The 18,383-nt window shown below is 37.4% G+C and overlaps 5 protein-coding genes across 6 annotated transcripts; 3 read left to right on the top strand and 2 right to left on the bottom strand.

The window, feature by feature from the left end:
- Positions 1–2,023: 2,023 nt before the first annotated feature.
- On the top strand, positions 2,024–5,317 carry LOC111804968 (beta-fructofuranosidase, insoluble isoenzyme CWINV3). 2 transcript variants are annotated; one of them, XM_023689815.2, is made up of 7 exons: positions 2,024–2,242; positions 2,372–2,380; positions 2,479–3,350; positions 3,437–3,595; positions 4,400–4,644; positions 4,742–4,832; positions 4,908–5,317. In XM_023689815.2, exons 1-7 carry the CDS (start codon positions 2,065–2,067, stop codon positions 5,085–5,087), a joined length of 1,734 nt encoding a protein of 577 aa, XP_023545583.2. In that variant the 5' UTR covers positions 2,024–2,064; the 3' UTR covers positions 5,088–5,317. The 2 variants fall into 2 exon arrangements, with proteins under 2 accessions (XP_023545583.2, XP_023545584.2); XM_023689816.2 differs by lacking the exon at positions 2,372–2,380.
- Positions 5,318–5,813: 496 nt separating this feature from the next.
- On the top strand, positions 5,814–8,260 carry LOC111806175 (ADP/ATP translocase At5g56450). Its single transcript, XM_023691546.2, has 2 exons — positions 5,814–6,373; positions 7,143–8,260. Exons 1-2 carry the CDS (start codon positions 6,026–6,028, stop codon positions 7,770–7,772), a joined length of 978 nt encoding a protein of 325 aa, XP_023547314.1. The 5' UTR covers positions 5,814–6,025; the 3' UTR covers positions 7,773–8,260.
- Positions 8,261–8,383: 123 nt separating this feature from the next.
- Positions 8,384–9,312, bottom strand: LOC111805651 (glutaredoxin-C6). Its single transcript, XM_023690799.2, has 2 exons — positions 8,866–9,312; positions 8,384–8,687 (listed from the first exon to the last, which is right to left on the bottom strand). Exons 1-2 carry the CDS (start codon positions 9,253–9,255, stop codon positions 8,667–8,669), a joined length of 411 nt encoding a protein of 136 aa, XP_023546567.1. The 5' UTR covers positions 9,256–9,312; the 3' UTR covers positions 8,384–8,666.
- Positions 9,313–12,492: 3,180 nt separating this feature from the next.
- LOC111805201 (heat stress transcription factor A-2) lies at positions 12,493–15,528 on the top strand. The gene is made up of 3 exons (XM_087128013.1): positions 12,493–12,980; positions 13,389–14,797; positions 14,881–15,528. The coding sequence occupies exons 1-2, from the start codon at positions 12,672–12,674 to the stop codon at positions 14,184–14,186; spliced, it is 1,107 nt and encodes a 368-aa protein (XP_086984139.1). The 5' UTR covers positions 12,493–12,671; the 3' UTR covers positions 14,187–14,797; positions 14,881–15,528.
- Positions 14,683–17,949, bottom strand: LOC111805202 (mitochondrial carrier protein CoAc1). The gene is made up of 8 exons (XM_023690141.2): positions 17,708–17,949; positions 16,892–17,348; positions 16,236–16,321; positions 15,941–16,148; positions 15,604–15,730; positions 15,315–15,499; positions 15,095–15,223; positions 14,683–14,998 (listed from the first exon to the last, which is right to left on the bottom strand). The coding sequence occupies exons 2-8, from the start codon at positions 17,081–17,083 to the stop codon at positions 14,894–14,896; spliced, it is 1,032 nt and encodes a 343-aa protein (XP_023545909.1). The 5' UTR covers positions 17,084–17,348; positions 17,708–17,949; the 3' UTR covers positions 14,683–14,893.
- Between the last annotated feature and the right edge of the window lie 434 nt (positions 17,950–18,383).

Genomic DNA, 18,383 nt, shown 5'->3' with positions numbered 1-18,383 from the left:
TCAATTTAAAGGGTAACTTCCCCAATTTTAGGATGTCAAAATATTTGTAATATTGTTTGTTCTACAAGATATTCAAATAATCTAAAAAAGTAAAAGAGCCCTAATGGGTTACCCCTTTGGAACAAGAAACTCCATTCTCCCTAGCCGTCAACCGCTCATTCAAACTGCAGGATTCTTTTCGTATCCGATCTTCAAAATCAAAATCAAAATCAAAATCAAAATCAAATTCCGAACGAATCGCACACGCAGCCGTCTGCCGGTAAAATCGAAGCTGACGGAGGACGAGACGGTGCTGAGCCTCCAGAAGAGTAATTTCACGCTGCATTTTAGCAATAATTTTGTAGCAACCTCCGGCGAGATCACTGGCGCGACAATTGGCCTCGAAAATTATACACTGCACTGCATCACGTCTCTTCGAAGGCTCCAAATCGCCTAGGGTTTTCTACACGTTCTTCACGCCGAACAATTTGCGGACATTTCGAAACTCCCGAAACCGATCTGCAGGAAAATACGGCGCCAGAGGACAATCCGCAGTGCATTTTCGTCTCTGAAATTTGCACGCAGCGCAAGCCTGCATCGTCGGAGGATTCAGGTTTTTGTAGTCCGCGTCAACTCCGGCGACGATTCCGCTGAAATCCCTGTGAATATTCATCCGCAACACAGATCCTTGAGAAAAGAGAAAGACGGGGGAGGATGTTCGTAACCGATCACCTTAGTGGTGGGTTTTTTTGGGAGCCCAACTTATTAGTGATTGAATATTTTCCATATTTGAATTTAAAAAAAAAAAAGATAATAATAAATAATAATAATAACTCAATTTCGATTCGGTGGTTTTTGCCGACTTTTTTAAATTAGAAGATGCAGTGATTAATTATAATTATTGCATAGTTTAATTGGTAATTAACATAAATAATACTAAAAATTTAGTTATTAAATAAACACAAATTTTAAATTCTAAAAACTAAATTTGTAATTTAACATTTTTAGCTCGAGGATTATTAAGACTTTTTTTACCATTAAAAATTATTAATAATTACTTAAAATGAAAATTATTATTAGTGAGAGATTATTGGAATTAATACAATAATTAATTCATACATAGATACAAATTAAATAACAATTAAGTTGTTTTCTTCCTTTTGTGATCAAATTTTAATTAAATTTAAAAAACTAAAAAATATTTTTTATGATTTTATAAATTATGCTATATTATTTTTTTTTAATTCATGCTTATAAATTTAAAATAGAGGGAATTTACTTTTTTGTCCTTCAATTAATAGGTGCGTTTGATATTTAAGTTTTAAAGTACGGTGATTAATAAATTTAGCTTAGTCCAAGTAAAAACCTAATTCTCTCAGGTTTGACTTAATCGATACTCCGAAATTTATTGAATTATATGTATTAGATGGAACGTCGTTTTAAAAGGCAATCTTTTTGTATTGCTTTTCGTATCAATGTAACAAATTTAATTTAATAGTCCCATGTGCTTTCTTCATTTTATTAAAACAATTGGAAATTCAATATATTAAATATATTTGATGGTTTTGTGGTATACTCTATTTTGGAAAAAAGTGATCTTAAAACCTTCTTTTTAGCTTAATAAAGATTTTTATCATTTATTTAGAAACAAAAAAAGCGAACCAATAAATATTATATGGACCATTACGGATCGCTGTTAGCTTCATGGTTTTAAAACGCATCTACTAGAGAGAGGTTTCGACATCCTTATAATGAATATTTTTTTCCCCTCTCCAACTGGGTGTGCCAACAAGGACGTTGACCCTAAAGGAGGTGGATTGTGAGGTCTCACATCGGTCGGAGAGGGAAACGAAACATTCCATATAAGGGTGTGGAAACATCTCCCTTGTAGATGTGTTTTAATACTGTAAAACTAACAACGATACATAACGAGCCTAAACCCTAAACCCTAAACCAAAATTATAGTATCTTAAAACAATCGAAGTATGTTCATGTTGGGAAAATGAACCTAACTTATATGCATTGAAAGCTATATATATACACGATGAACGTTAAGATTATATGCAAGGGTAGCGCTTCTACGAAATGGCAACAAAATGGTTGGAAATGGTAAAGTGTGGGGTTGTTGCATTGTACTTCGTTTGGCTTATAAGCAATAGATTTGGGTTTGTGGTCTCTCATGGAGATATCAATGAAGTTCATATTCCACAACAATTTCAAAGAACATCTTATCATTTCCAACCCCTCCAAAATTGGATGAATGGTAACACATATTTTCTTCCATCTCTTTCACTATTTTCCCTCTTTATTTCATCTTCTAACTTTGATTTTGTTATTATTATTTTTTTTTTGTCGATGAACGATCGATGTGTTCTATTATATCATCGTGCAGATCCTAATGGTAAGAATATGTTTAGGGTATGATATTATGTGAAATAATTACAAAAATTGTGCAAAATATTTGCTAAAAAATAGGCATTTTGTATTTGTTGATGAAAGGGCCGATGTACTACAAAGGAATTTACCACTTGTTCTATCAGCACAACCCTAATGGAGCGGTTTTCGACAGCAAAATTGTGTGGGGTCATGCAGTATCGCGCGATTTAATCAATTGGGCTCATCTGAATCATGCCCTCGAGCCCACTCATCCATTCGATATCAATGGTTGCTGGTCCGGTTCCGTTTCCTTTCTCCATAACAACAAACCCGTAATTCTCTACACTGGACTCGATTCCGGTTTCCAGCAGGTTCAGAATCTAGCAATCCCCAGCAATTTCTCAGACCCTTTTCTTGAAATTTGGACAAAATCTTCACATAATCCGATCATAACTCCTCCCAATGGCATTGAGAGACACCGATTCAGAGACCCAACAACGGCATGGCCAGGCCCAGATGGCGGATGGCGGATCGCCATTGGAGGCCAGACGAGCTATGGAGGCGCGGCGATGCTTTATCGAAGTGAGGACTTCGTTCATTGGCATCAATCCAGGTTTCCTCTTTATTCCTCTCGCGATTCTGGAAATTGGGAATGCCCTGATTTTTACCCTGTGAAACTTAATGGATCGAATGGGATTGATTCTTTGAATGGATTCCGTGTTGGTGCTGTTAAGTATGTGATGAAAGCTAGCTTTAACTCTCATGATTATTATACATTGGGAAGCTATGTTCCTGAGAAAGAGAAGTTCACCTCTGATTCTGGTGATGGTTTTGATCTTAGAGGAACAAACTTAGGATTGAGATATGATTATGGGAAGTTCTATGCTTCCAAGACGTTTTATGATAGCTCCCAGAAGAGGAGGATCTTGTGGGGTTGGGTTAATGAATCTGATAGCAGAGAAGATAATATCAAGAAGGGATGGGCTGGTCTTCAGGTAAATCATCATGAACCATTTTTCATATATTAGATTATGGAATGAACTGGATGAATCTTGGTTGGTTATTAAACTTGGAAATGCAGGTGGTTCCTCGAAAGATTTGGCTATCTAAGAATGGAAGGCAGCTGATTCAGTGGCCAGTCAAGGAAGTTGAGAAGTTACGCACAAACCGTTTTAGCTTGTATAATAAAGAACTTAGAGGGAGATCAACCATGAAAGTTCTTGGTGGCTCAGCTTCTCAGGTCAGTATTCAGAAACGGTTCGAGCTTGAGCTCGAGCTCGAGCTCACTGTTAATAGATATTGTTCTGTTTAGGCTTTTCTTTCAAGGTTTCAAAACGCATCTCCTTATAAAAAATGTTTTGTTCTCCTCTACAATCGACGTGGGATCTAACAATCCACCCCCTTGGGGGCCAGCGTCCTCGATGACACACCGCCTGATGTTTGGCTTTGATACCTGATACCTAACCCAGTATCTACTAGTGTTGGGCTTGGGCTTGGGCTGTTACAAATTGTATCAGAGCTAGACAATTGGCTGTGTGCAAGCGAGGATTCGAGCCTCCAAGGGAGTGGATTGTGAGGTACCGCATCCTCGTTGACACACTGTCAGGAGTCTAGTTCTGACACCATTTGTAACAACCCAATATCTAGTAGTGTTGGGCTTGGGTTGTTACAAATTGTATTAGAGCTAGACACTGGGCAGTGTGCAAGCGAGGATTCAAGCCCCCAAGGGGGTGGATTGTAAGACACTGCATTCTCGTTGGCACACCCCATTTGTAACAACTCAATATCTGCTAGCAGCAGTGGGCTTGAGCTGTTACAGATAATATCAGAGTAAAACACTGGATGGTGTGCAAGCGAGGACGCGAGTCTCGATGGGAGTGGATTGTGAGATCCAGATTGGTTGGAGAAGCATTTCTTATAAGGGTGTGGGAAACCTGGAAAGCTTAAACACGACAATATTTGCTAGTGGTGGACTTGAACTGTTATAATTTTGCACAGTGTGATCAATTTTTCTCGACTTAACTGTATGATCAAATGGTTCAAGGTCGACGCGGAAGTTTCGTTTGAGTTTCCATACTTAGAGGAGGCTGAGAGAGTGGACACAAGATGGTTTGATCTTGATCCTCAATTGCTTTGTAGTAAAAGAGGTGCATCAGTGAATGGCAGAGTTGGGCCATTTGGCTTGTTGGTTTTAGCTTCCAATGACTTGTCTGAACACACTGCAATATTTTTTCATGTTCTTAAAGCTCATAACAGATATGTAGTACTGATGTGCAGTGATCAGAGCAGGTCAAATCCATGCCTTTGGCTGTCTATTTACAACCATTTTCAAGGCACTTTTTGGCTTACAAACTCGACTGAATTGGCTGTTTTTTTGAACTGATAGGTCCTCTTTTAGGGAAGGGGTAGATAAAACCACTTATGGAGCGTTCGTAGACGTAGATCCACGCCACGAAAAGATATCATTGAGAACACTGGTACATCCGATTAGCTCGTGTTGTTCGCTTGGGTTGCTCGTCATTGTTGTTCATCTTTTGTCGTTGAATTTGCAGGTAGACCGATCTATAGTTGAGAGCTTTGGAGGAAAAGGAAAAACCTGCATCACTTCCCGAGTATATCCGACTTTGGCTGTCGATGACGATGCTCGTTTATACGCATTCAACAATGGAACTCAATCTGTAGTGATTTCCCGTTTGAAGGTTTGGAAGATGTCAAATGCTCAAATCGTATGAGTTTTTGAAGCTCGGTGTCTTCGATTTTCCTACTAAATTTACAAAATAAAGAAGTTACCGAATGGTGAAATGTCTTTGCAGTTTTCTGAATGTGAACAAAAATAGATCGGTTCACTCTAAATATATGTGAACAAAAAAAAAAAAAATAGATCAGTTCACTCTAATTATTGCTCATTTGATTAAGAATTACAGAGCAAAGACTTTAAATGAGTATGCTATGTATTTTTGAAGACTTTTACCCAATTTAACTAACCCCGAGCGAATTAATTAAAGGGTAAAAAAATTAAAAAAAGTAAAAAGGTAAGTAAATTATTGATGGAGGTTAGTAGAAAAGGTTAATCTAGTAAATAGAGAGAGATTTAAACTTTAGAAAAGTTTACATTTAAACTTGATGTGAAATGTCGATAATGCCCTTAGCAAAAATAATAATGCCACGTGGGAATGAGTTTTAATGAAATATGAAATAAAAGAATTTGGATAAATCCGAGATAGAATTTTCAATTGAAGTTGAAATGGGGAGAAACACCAAAAAGGGAATTACGTAGCGATAAGAAGGATCGAAATCGGTCCGTTTTGCGTGCATTTCCATGCTTCCACCTGATCAGAACCAATCAGGGCCGTCGGTTTTCGTGACCACCCCATCAAGTTCAACCTTTGGCAGGAATCGTGTAACTATTTCTTCTTCTTCTTGCTTCTATTTTGTTGCCCAAACCGAGAGGGGCCTGCAACAAAACCAAAACGAGGGAAAAATCCCTTTTCAAGTTTCAAGGTTAGAGAGTTAAGGATAGATTAACCAACGAACTGAGTTCTCTGCCTTGGTGTTTGTTTGGTATCAACTTCCTGGAAGAACCCATAAATTGGGTAATCGTTCATCCTTGGTTTAGCGTGTAGTAGAGACAGAGACAGAGACAGAGAGAGAGGGAGAGGGGTTTCGGGGAATGCGTGTGGAGGATGCCGATGATCTTGAAATGGGGGATTCAAGATCAGTTCCGATTTCACCGCGAGCGTACAAATGGATGGTGAATTTCCATCGGGATTTGTTGGCGGGGGCTTTCATGGGCGGACTTGTACACACAATCGTTGCCCCAATTGAGAGGGCGAAGCTTCTGTTACAGACCCAAGAGAGCAATCTGGCGATTGTTGGGGTTGGGCGAAGGAGGTTCAAGGGTATGTTCGATTGTATTTTTCGCACCGTTCGAGAAGAAGGCGTTCTCTCTCTATGGAGAGGCAATGGAAGCAGTGTTATTCGCTATTACCCTTCTGTTGCCCTCAATTTTTCTCTTAAGGTATATCACCAATTTCTCTTCATTTTCGGAGTTTCTTTCTGCTATTAACTTCCAAATTTAGAGTAACACCTTCTTTCTGAATGTCTGGTGAATCTGAAGGCAAATTAATTGGTTCCCTGGATAATGTTTTTTGATAGAATTTTGTATGCAAAAAGCCTTGTGAGAATGGGATGAACTAATAGCAGTAACAACAAATGTGATAGCTTAGGAGTGAACTAATGAACCAATTCAAGCTAGAAGCTACAAATTAGTAATGCTGTGAGGACAGAACGCAAATGTTAGTGAAATTAGTAACACTAGCGGATATTGTTCTCTTTGAGCTGGGCTTCCCTTCCAGGTTTTTAAAACGCGTCCATTAGGGAGAGATTTCCACACCCTTATAGACAATGCTTTGTTCTCCTCCCCAATTGACGTGGGATCTTACACTTGTTATATGACATAATCTAGTTGTTGAAGAGTGAAAATGAGATAGACATGGAGGAGATAATATACACATTTCAGTTGTTACCTCTTTTGATATCCCGAAGCTGGAAATGTGGTAAAACCGACGAATAAATAAAGATTGTGCTCAAGGTTTTCTCGTGTTCCATGGTAAGGTGTAAGTCATCGGTTCAAATCCGATAAGGGGTTAGAAGTCTTTCATTTGATGCTCATTTTCGATTTAGAACTTCCGGGCGTCTGAAATATCGATTAGTCTTCGTAGTGACTGATGGTTTGGTGAATTCATGGAGTGAGTTTATGGTTTCTGAATGTTGTTATTCATATACAGGATCTATATAAAGACATGTTAAGGAATAGCTTTGTAGATGGTCACTTTCTTTCTGGTCCATCAGCCAATTTTATAGCTGGGGCAGCTGCTGGTTGTTCAACATTGATTTTAATATACCCTTTAGATATTTCGCACACTCGCCTTGCTGCCGATATCGGAAGAACCGACGTCCGACAGTTTCGAGGCATCTGCCATTTCCTTGCTACCATACACAAGAAGGATGGGATTGGAGGGATTTACAGGGGCCTTCCAGCCTCTCTACAAGGAATGGTGGTGCACAGAGGCCTTTATTTTGGAGGCTTTGACACCATGAAAGAGATTTTGGTAGAACAGTCTAAATCAGAGTTGGCTCTATGGAAGCGTTGGGGAGTGGCTCAAGTGGTCACAACCTCTGCTGGATTGTTGTCGTATCCATTCGACACGGTTAGAAGGCGAATGATGATGCAATCCGGGCTGGATAAGGCAATGTACAATAGCACCCTAGACTGCTGGAAGACGATTTATCGAAAGGAGGGAGTTAGTTCTTTCTATCGAGGTGCTGTTTCGAACATGTTCAGAAGTACAGGTGCAGCTGCGATCCTTGTTTTGTACGACGAGGTGAAGAAGTTCATGAAATGGGGCGGGTTGTAACAGAAGGAAGAACACTATCTGACATTTGACAACACATCTTGTAGGGGTTTAGAAACGAGCACGATATCATTGCTGTGACCGTGTTCCTTAACCGATCAGCAATTACGTAAAGATTGATTGATTTTTGTTTGTTAGATGAGGTGAGCAAGAGAAGAAGAACAGTAATAAAAAATAAAAAAGAAGAGATTCTGATATGGAAAGGAAGTTAGTTGGCGTCCTGATTCTTCTGCAACCTTCTGAAAGCTCCTTTAAACAATGCTTTACTGTCTCTTTATATATTGCTTTCTTTATCTGTGTTCATCAAAATTGGGGTTTCTGTGAAACCGAATATGTTGAATGCTTTTCGGAGTTGTAGATGAGGCACACCATTACATAACCCCCCCTTTATTCTTCTCCCTTTCCTTCTATACCGAAATTACCATTTTGCCCTTTTTGTGCATTTAATAATTTTGTGTATATTTTTAATTTTAATAAATCATTTTCCAACTTTTCTTTTGGTGTAAATTTTAGGTTGTCTTTTTTTCCTTTTTCTTTTTATTATTTTTTTAATTTTAATGCTGAAAACAATATTTATTTATATTTTTTCAATAATTGTAAATGAAGCCTGAGATTATATTTTTTTTAATTTTTATATTTAATAATTATTAAGATATTATCATATTACAAACAAAAAAGAGATAAAAGTAATAATAAAACCAAAACTAACTTTTTTTTTTTTTTTTTTTTTTCTTCTTGGGGAGGAATAAGAGAATATTTAGTCTACGACGAAACCCACAGGTTATACGGTGGCGACCAGAGAATTTGCCAATAATTACAAGAGTACCCCACCAATTGGACAGAGGCAGAAATCATGTGTAGCGCATCTGCATGACCATCATTCCTGATTCTCCACTTTTAGCACTGCACGTGTCCCACCTGCAGCGTTTAAGTGTACAAATTTTAATTTCATTTTACTTCCAGAAATGATATAATCAAATAAATTATATTTTTCTTAGAATTTGAAAAACTAACATAAATTTTAGAACAAAAAATCATTTTAAATATTTTTTTTAAAGAGAATTTAAAACGAAATTCCCAATCTAAGGGTTCATACCGTGAGAGCTCCAACTTCGATAAGTTTAGGAACGAGATGGCCGCTAAGATGGAGAGCGACCAGAGTCTCCAAGCCGCCGAAGCTAGCCCCGCCGATGAAAACCGCCGGCGCCGAACTATCCCGAACAAAAGACGAAGAAGGAACGGCGGCGATTTCGTCGTGATCATTAAGCTCGATGACTGTAGGATGGACGCCGATGATGGCGAGGAGAGTCTTCATGACGTGGCACATGCTGCAAGAGGAGCGGCTGAATATGATCACCGGATGCTCTGTAATCAACCGCCGGATCCGAGCTTCAGACGACTCATCGACGTCGATGGATAAGGAGGAGGAGGAGGTCGGAGAAGGAGGAAGTTCGGAGGATACAACGTCGTTTGCACATAGGTTCATCGCCGGAGAATTGGGAGAGACGGCGGAGAGAGATATAGCGGAAGGGGAATTGTTAAATTTGCGAAGAGGCAAGGGACTTGTTCGGTCGTTGTAACTCTTTTTATTTTAGCAGTGAGTGGGTGGCTTACGTCATTTATTAGTGTTTTCTTTTTATTTTTTTCATTTAATTATTCTGAAAAGTTATTCTAAACTTATTATAAGCGTGAATATTTTACGAATAATAATATATTAAATTACAAGTTCCATTCATTAATTTTCTTATTCATTCAAGTTTAATATTTAATATAATATATGGGTAAAAATTGGCTTAAATAAATAAATAAATAAATAACTTTATGCAAACTTCTTTTATTTTTTTATTCGGACATGTTTTTCATCAATTGAACCGTCCAATGAGACCAACCATATAAAAACATAGCATTTGATAGGATACTCTAATGGTATAAACGAGTTTTTTAAATAAAGAAATAATTAAATTAAATATTTCATTTAAATTAACTTTTTATTTTATTCGCTAATGATACTCTCGATTAAAATATTAACTTATTTATTAATTAGTCATCACGTGACCTTATTATAGAAGAAACTTCATCTTGCAAGATAATTAATTTCCATAAATAATTATTTGATTTGATACTTGTAAAAATAAAATATTAAAATAAAATTACCATTTTGATAATTTTTTTTTTACTTGAGCTAGTGTAGTCTCACATGCCTCGTTACAATTGTACATGGAATTCGACACGAAGTTAAAGGAGGAGAGACATATCCAATTTAGTAGGCTCGATAGGCTAAACCCCATGTGTTTTGTGTCACTTCCATAATGGCCTCACTAGGGACTCGTCGTTGTCTTGAAAGGCCACCATTGACTATGGACCCACGGCTCATAATATTACAAATATTTTTGTTCTTGGAAAATTCATAACATTACAAAGGTTGTGGGTTAAGTGTTTAGCTCGTTATAGCTAATTAAGTCGGCTCAACATCATAACGAGTATTCTAGTTTGTACATTGTACTATTATTAGCTTTCACGTCCTCATGTGTTGGTTGGTTGTCGTTGGATAAACGTTCATTGATTATATTCTACAAGTTGAAACTTTTGAGCTATTTAATATAAAAGTACTCATCTTTATTATTGACTGCTCTACGGAATATTATTCTCGTTTTTCCTACCGAGACTATTAATTAATTGTTTAAGTGTTCGATTTTTTTTCGAGCTCGATAACAAATAGAGTAAAAGGATTTAAATTTATGGTCTCGATCGAATATGTGTCTCGATAAATTCAACTATGTTCAAATTGAAGCGGAAAAAGAAATAGGGCTCACGTGGTACAAGCTTTTATTGACATGGACAGGTGGGCAAGATGATGGTGGCAATATGAAGACAACACTGGGCTCCACGTGGAAAGTGGTTTAGGGAAACTGAATTTACCTCTGGTATGAGAACCTAATAATACACACAACAAAACAAAACAATCAATCAAAATTGTAAAGTAAGGAGATGACGTGGCGTAACAAGAGTGGTGGGTGGAGGTCGACCCCGTGGGCCGAATTAACGGGGTTTGTGAAAACCCACAATAATAAACCCGACATTTTCCATGTCATCGTCATATTACTGAAACGACACGTCGCCAAACTCTGGCGTTAACTTTCGCTTTCCCACTTCCCGCACGGGTTCGGGAAACTAACGAGGAGGGAGATGACGTGGACCAGTAAGAGGACTCCACCTCATCAGTCAGTGGCAGTGGTGGAGTCTATCTCAGAAAATGGGGTACGTGGCCGATGCCGCCGCGTACGGGGTCTGTCTGCCACGCCATTAATAATTGATGACTAGATTGATTTTTTTTTTTAATATTTATGGCATCAATAATTAAAATGATGATGTGATTTGAGTATTTTCGTACATTCCATTGTACATTTTATTTTAGATTTAATTATCATAATAATTTTAGTATTTATTTTAAAATAACTTTTAAGTTTGTTTAAATCCCTCTCAAAAACTCTTTTTTTCAATATAAATTATTGTTTTACCTAAATTTTTATCCCAAAGTTAGGTTAAAACCTCAGTCACTGACGTCAGCTCTTACGCAACCTGGTTCCTTTATTTATTTATTTTATTTGTTTTTTATTTTAGTAAATGCGTGGTGCACTTGCTCTCCTAAGCTTTTTGAATTTTCTGAAATAATTTTTTCAAGAGGAAAATAACAAATTTGCGACTACCCATGAAGCTACCAGGATAAACTTACCCACGTACATTTTTTAATATATGAGTGTGACTTGTAAATATTTGATATTTGAATTTTATTAGATTTTCTTATTAATGTGACATATACATCAGATAAGGTAATTTTTTTTTATAATAACAATAATAAAAACAAACAAAAAAAAAAAAAAGAAAAATAATTAGTCCAATTTTATTTATTTATTTTTGAGAGCTAATATAATATCATTTGATGAAGAATTAGGTAGGTTTCAAGCGGTAAAGTAAAATAATAAATAAATAAAGTTCGGGGAAAATAATGTACAAGTTGGAAGGCGACATGTCGTTTTGAGGGCGAGACGTTCCATTTCGATGCGACTTGGCGAAAAGAAATCGAAGAGGGGACTCTTCAACTTGAAAAAGGGTTAATGCAAGTTATTTAAATGTGGTGAGTGGGATTTTAAATTTCTTTTTCTGTTGCAATTAAAATAAAATAAAATAAAAAGCATAGTTATTAAATTACTTTTCATATTTTTATAACTTTCACACTTTTGTTTTTATATCATTGGTGACTCACATTAATTAGCAAGTTGTTCTATTTTTTTATTATTATTTTTTACTAAAAATCTCTCTTTTTAATTATATATTTTTAAAAATAATGTTAAAATTCTATGTCTATTTAATTTCTTAATTTTAAAAAATATTTAGCAGGTCATAAATTTTCATAAATATAAAACTAAAAATTTAGAGATTTATTATTATTTTATGAAAAGATATTCAATTATGGGCTTTTTTTATTTTGAATTATTCATCAAAAGAAATCCAATTATAATGGGCTTTTAAAGCCCAGCCCAACAAACGGAAGCCCAAGTGTTTGGGTCGATAAAGGCAGATAAGAAATTTAAAATTAATATTTTTATATTTTTATAAAAAAAAAAAAATGTATTTTTAAATAGTTTCCCTCCATATATTTGAGAAAGCCTGGAAGAAACGGGAAGTTTCCATTGATATTTTGTGATTGGACGAGTGGAAAGAAGCTTCTAATAAACATTTGACAGAGATTTACAGAGTCCTAGAACCTTCCATTACGACGCCATTAAAATTCAGTTTCTTCCCTCCATTATCATACAATCAAACTCTAAGAACTCGATCCTTCTTCCAATAATCATAGTCATTAACCTTCTAATCTCAGATTAATTACTTTTGATCAAAGCGATGGATGAAATGAAAGTGAAGCCGGAGGAATCAGTGGCCGTCGGCACGGCGGTGTGTTCTTCTTCTTCTTCGTCGGGTTCGAGTGTCACTCCCCAGCCGATCGAAGGGATACACGACGTAGGTCCGCCTCCATTTCTCACTAAGACCTTTGAAATGGTGGAAGATCCATTGACGGACTCCATTGTTTCGTGGAGTAAAGCTCGTAATAGCTTCATCGTTTGGGATTATCACAAATTCTCCAGTTCCTTGCTTCCTCGATACTTTAAACACTCCAATTTCTCTAGTTTCGTTCGTCAGCTCAATACTTATGTAAGTTGTCTCTAAAAACAATTTTCGATTTTCGATTCTGTTAGTGTTCGATTTTGATTTTCGATTCTGTTAGTGTTCGATTTTGATTTTCGATTCTGTTAATGTTCGATTTTCATTTTCGATTCTGTTAGTGTTCGATTTTCATTTTCGATTCTGTTAGTGTTCGATTTTGATTTTCGATTCTGTTAGTGTTCGATTTTGATTTTCGATTCTGCTAGTGTTCGATTTTCATTTTCGATTCTGCTAGTGTTCGATTTTCATTTTCGATTCTGTTAGTGTTCGATTGTGTTTTGACCTTCCGATGTTTTCGTTGGTGGATAATCCAATCTCCAACAATCTTCTATTTGCTGAAATTCGTTTTAAATCTTGGTGACCTAATCTTGTTGGGATTGAAATTCTTCAATATAGGGTTTTCGAAAAGTCGATCCTGATCGTTGGGAGTTCGCGAATGAGGGGTTTCTGGGAGGACAGCGACATCTGCTGAGAACGATAAAGAGGAGGAGACATTCAACTCAAAGCTTCCAGCACCACCAAGGAGGAATATGTGTGGAATTGGGTGAATTTGGACTGGAAGGTGAACTCGAGAGGTTGAAAAGGGACAGAAGCTCGTTAATGGCGGAATTGGTAAGATTGCGTCAGCAACACCAGAGTTCGAGAGAGCAAATAATAGCCATGGAGGATAGGCTAGAGAAGTCTGAGAATAAACAGAAGCAGATCATGACATTCCTCAGCAAAGCCCTTAAGAATCCATCATTCGTTCAGAAATTTATCCATAGTAATCAGGGAAGAGAATTGATAGGCGTTGAAATTGGACGAAAGCGAAGACTGACTTCCAGCCCAAGTGTAGAGAATCTCCAGGAAGAGAGTGTACCAGTGGCTGTTAAACAAGAAGAGCCAGATATGGAGACGCTGTTAGCAGTCAACTTTGAAGGCGAGTCAAATGGCGAGATCACAGACCCTGTTTCTGATGGCATTCCCATGGCAGCCATGGATGTGGGTCTCTCAGCTCACGAGGAACTGGGGTTCTTCAGTGAACTCTGGGCTGAAGATCCTTGGGCTGGGTATCCAGAGGAAGAACCTATAATGGTTGGCAATCAATCAGACATCGATGTGGAAGTGGAGGATCTGATTGCTGAGCCACCTGATTGGCCTGAGAACTTGCAGGATCTCGTCGATCAAATGGAGTTTCTCCGGCCGAAGCCGTAGACATAAGAATATAGAGAGTGAAGTCAATGTGTTCAGCTGGCTGTGGTGTAGAAAGGAATGATGGAGGAGGATGCAGAGGAGCCACAGATTATCATATCCTTTGAAACTCATTGGGATTTCAATATTATATACTTCAATATTTTTGGTTGTTGTTTTAAATTGGTTTGTGGTCATTTTTTTTCCTCCGTGGTTTTATTTGCAGGCATATGCAGAAAAGGAAACCGCGAAGATCCAGACATTCGCCGAATTCTTTACCATTTTAAGAACCAAATTTCTTCCCTCGAGAGGTTTTGTTAGGGGATTCAGAGGCAGAAGCCTGAAGAACCTTTGATGGGTGTTGTTGTGTTGTAATGGAAGCGAAAACAAGATCGGTCAAACCAATCACCAATCGAAGGTTATATATTTTTAATTGGCTGCCATCTTTTTATTAAACTGTTTTTCTTATCTTGGTAAAATTAATTTGTTAAAATTAAAATATTGATAGCAACAGCAAATATAGTCTAATCATAAAAGTTCTTTCATTGTTGATTCCCAAAAAGTAGGGAGTGAAGGAAAAGCATGTCTAGCCATAGATTCAAGCAGACACAGATGAATGAAAGCTACATCTTTAAGTAAGATTCACACTTCCTAATTAGCAAAAGACCAATTAAATTAGAAGGCAGAGTTTAGAATCCAAGTGACAGTGTCGGCATAGGAGAGGAACGGGTTTATGCAGCAGAAGATATTGACTGCGTCTTCTGACGAGGTGGGATTCGGAGCCATAATTTCATGCTATCATATGCTGTAAATCCAATGGCCACAGAAGGAACAATCTGCCAATTCATAAAATGGGAGAATTATATGCACAGTTAACAGCAGAGCAATGGATGGTAAAAGCATCTCTAGATGAAAGTAATCTCAATCATTACCTTAATGTAGTTAATGCTCAGTCCTGCAAACAACTGCCGCCATCCTTGGTTACGAACTATCATCGTAAGACCTTCGATTGAGTTTCTAAATCTGACTTGACCATGAAGTGAAGATGGCATATCTCCAACCTTTGATGGTATTTTCCGAAGGAATTTGGTTTCAGAATCATGGAGATCAAAACCCATAACAAACAAGTTCGAAAATGATCAAGAACAATACCTGCATTTGCCTTCTAACGACGTCCAGCGGATATGTGAATGTCTGCCCCAATAATCCAGCCAGAGCCCCACAAGAAAGTCGCATCACGATGGATCTCTGATGCTCCTCAGGAACGTGACTTTTCAGTTTTTCATAAATGTAGAATTTCAAACCAGCATAAGGAAGGATTCCTGTAAGGGTTGGACCTGTTGATATATTATAACTTTATTCATCAGCTTCCCCATATAGAGTATACAAGTTGACTTAATTAATTGACGTAACACATCTAGACAAGACAACAGAGACACACCTACACCGCGATAGAGTGCACGTACTCCACCAGCTTTATAAACACTCATTAGAACGTCCTTGATGCCATTGTACACAGGGCGAGTATGATAACTTCCCAAACCGCTCCTCGTTCTTGTGTCAGTAATCTACGTCCCAAAAAACCAACAGTTCGATGACTAAAAGAGATGAATGAAGAACACAAACAACAGTTTAACTTCACAGAGCTTAACAGAATAAAACCGTTGAACAAGAAAGTGTTCATATTGGTAGAAAATGGGATAAGAAAAAGAAAAGTTTAATATAAAGAAAGATGACTAAATTGTGAAGACAAAAGGAAAATTGAAAATAATATATACCTGGTAAGCCAGTTTTGTTCGTGCCAGGTCCAAGGGATATGTGCATAAAACAGCTGTTCCTCCAGCTACTGAACCAGCTAGAAGATCAATATGAGGCCCAGTTCCTAAGCTTGGATAATTATTCAAGATCCAACAACGATACTGCTCATACGTCATGAAATGAAGAGCTGCATAAGGAATAATCCGAGCAACGCTTGCTCCATTTCCCCTGAAGCATAAAATGTCGTTAACTTATTTTCAGAGGAAATAAATTAAGACAAGAAAACAAAACACTAGACAAAGTTACTGAACTTACTTATAGAAACCACGAACACCTTCATGCTTCACCACCTTCTTCATAGATTGAAATACTCCAAGAGACCGAAATCCCTCAGTTCTCGTCTGTCAATGTTCACAACACAGAGGTTAGAATAGAAATTTAGTGGCTAATAGAACAATTGTATTGGCACTGTTTGCTGATCAAATTTTAAAAACCCATCAAATTCCAAATTATCTTCATATTAGTGACATAACCTACAGCTATAATAAGCTCAACTGCATCTCATATTCTCACAAAGTGAATAAGCTTATTTAGCTAAAAAAGCCCCAACAAATTCATCATTAACCAAGGAGGGCCTGTTGGTAAGAGCATAGTATATATTGAGCAAACAGCCCAACCCTTGGAACAGCATCCGGTGGCAAAGAGCCGACATCAAGTCCTTCAAATCCTGTGTGAGCTCTTGGGGAAGACCATAACTTCAAATCCTTTTTGCCTGAATTGGGCGTGAGCTGGGCAAAGCCCTCTTGGGATTAGAAAAAGTGGTCCATGAGCATAGTTCAAGGAGTGGTTCCTAATTCTCCATATCCATCCCAATTATTACTACGCAAAACTTACGTCCAAGAGCCTAGTAATTGCAGCATAGTCATGCATTCAGATAGAAGAAAGTCTCAAGGAACCATCAGGAAACTCACCTGCAAGAGTATCTTAGTTCGTTCCAAGGGTGCAACAGCAGTCTTAGCAAAGGCACCGGCAGCACCACCAGCTATCAGCTCTTTAACATAAACAGGTAGATTGTCAATGTATGAGACTTCTCTTTTTGCAGAGGAGCCGTCAACAAACCCCGCAACGTTTGCGGACAAGGTAGACCCTTGAGACGGATTCATTTTGGATAAGCGAAAACCTTACAACTGCTCGAAACCAAAACAACTTCAAAAAGCGATCTCACACCAACAAATTGATATTATCCGCTCTGAAGCTTGAAGAATTCTTTATCCCATCTATCTCTTGAAACACAATGTGAGAAGGCCTTTCTCTCAACAGACAGACAAGGCGGCCTGAGAATACCCAGAAAGGAATCGGGCCAATTCACAAGCCAATCTTCTTCTTGAATGACGACAAGATACATCCACAGGAACAATGAAGCTGAGCCTGCAGACCAAATATATTCAAAGCCCGTTCAGATATAATAATTCCCCCATCAATCTATCAAAAAGATACCAATCCCTCGTATCAGGATTCGATCATCGTAATCGTAAGGAAATATTCAATTACAAGAGATTCAGTGAAAAAAAAAAAAACTGCCGCGACCTAATACAGATCAAATCAAAACAAGAATCCGCTTCCACACCAGATCAAGAGTTCGATGAAAACAAATCGGCCAGTTACCATAGAGATTTACAAATCGAGACTACAAAATACCAAAAATCCACAACGAACAACGTATCAAAATAAGGAAATACATCGAAAAGAGAAAACCTAATACAGAACAAGTTGAAGAAAGAACGTACTCGTGGTTTGACTAAGTGACGACGGGAGAAGGGCAGTCTAAATCGCAGTTTCTTGGCGAAAGTTTAGTGAAATAAACGTATATATAATCGAAACCGTTCTGGTTAACCGCAAGGGAAAGGGAATCTCTCCTCGCGGCTCCGCCGAATCCCCGTCTATTCCGCCGCCTATCTCTATCTGTGGGTCTTCCTCTCCTCTGGATTGGTTTGTTCTTCCGATGCGCTTCTAATGGGATTTAAAAAAAATGTATCGCTTCCTTTTCTTTCTCGGAAACGTGATGCGTTCGAGAATCGGCTACAATCAGACCTCCGTGGACCCACCATCTATGGTTGTCCACGTGGCTTCCACGTTCGCCGGTGACCGAATCAAACGGAAATGAATCTTCTTCTTATTCTTTTTTTTTTCTTTTTTTTTTTTTTTACTTTTAATTATGATTACGTGGCCGGTTTTATAATAATTTAATATTATTATTTGTTTTTTTGTTTTTGGAGTTCCTTTTCTTATTATTTAATTTAAAGCTCAAATTACAAGGGACAAGAGATTATTTGATGGCCTACTTGTTAATCATAATAAAAAATAATTCTATCTTAGAGCCTTGAGTTTAGAAAATTTCATTTTAGCTTTTAAAATTATATATTTTTTAAAACTGACAAATATATATATATATATATATGTTTA

This window comes from Cucurbita pepo, chromosome 11 (genome assembly GCF_057944985.1).
Source record: "Cucurbita pepo subsp. pepo isolate OVF chromosome 11, ASM5794498v1, whole genome shotgun sequence".
In the NCBI taxonomy this organism is placed as follows: Eukaryota; Viridiplantae; Streptophyta; class Magnoliopsida; order Cucurbitales; family Cucurbitaceae; genus Cucurbita; species Cucurbita pepo.
Note: the sequence above shows the minus strand (reverse complement) of the source record. Positions and strands in the feature narration are given on the sequence as shown.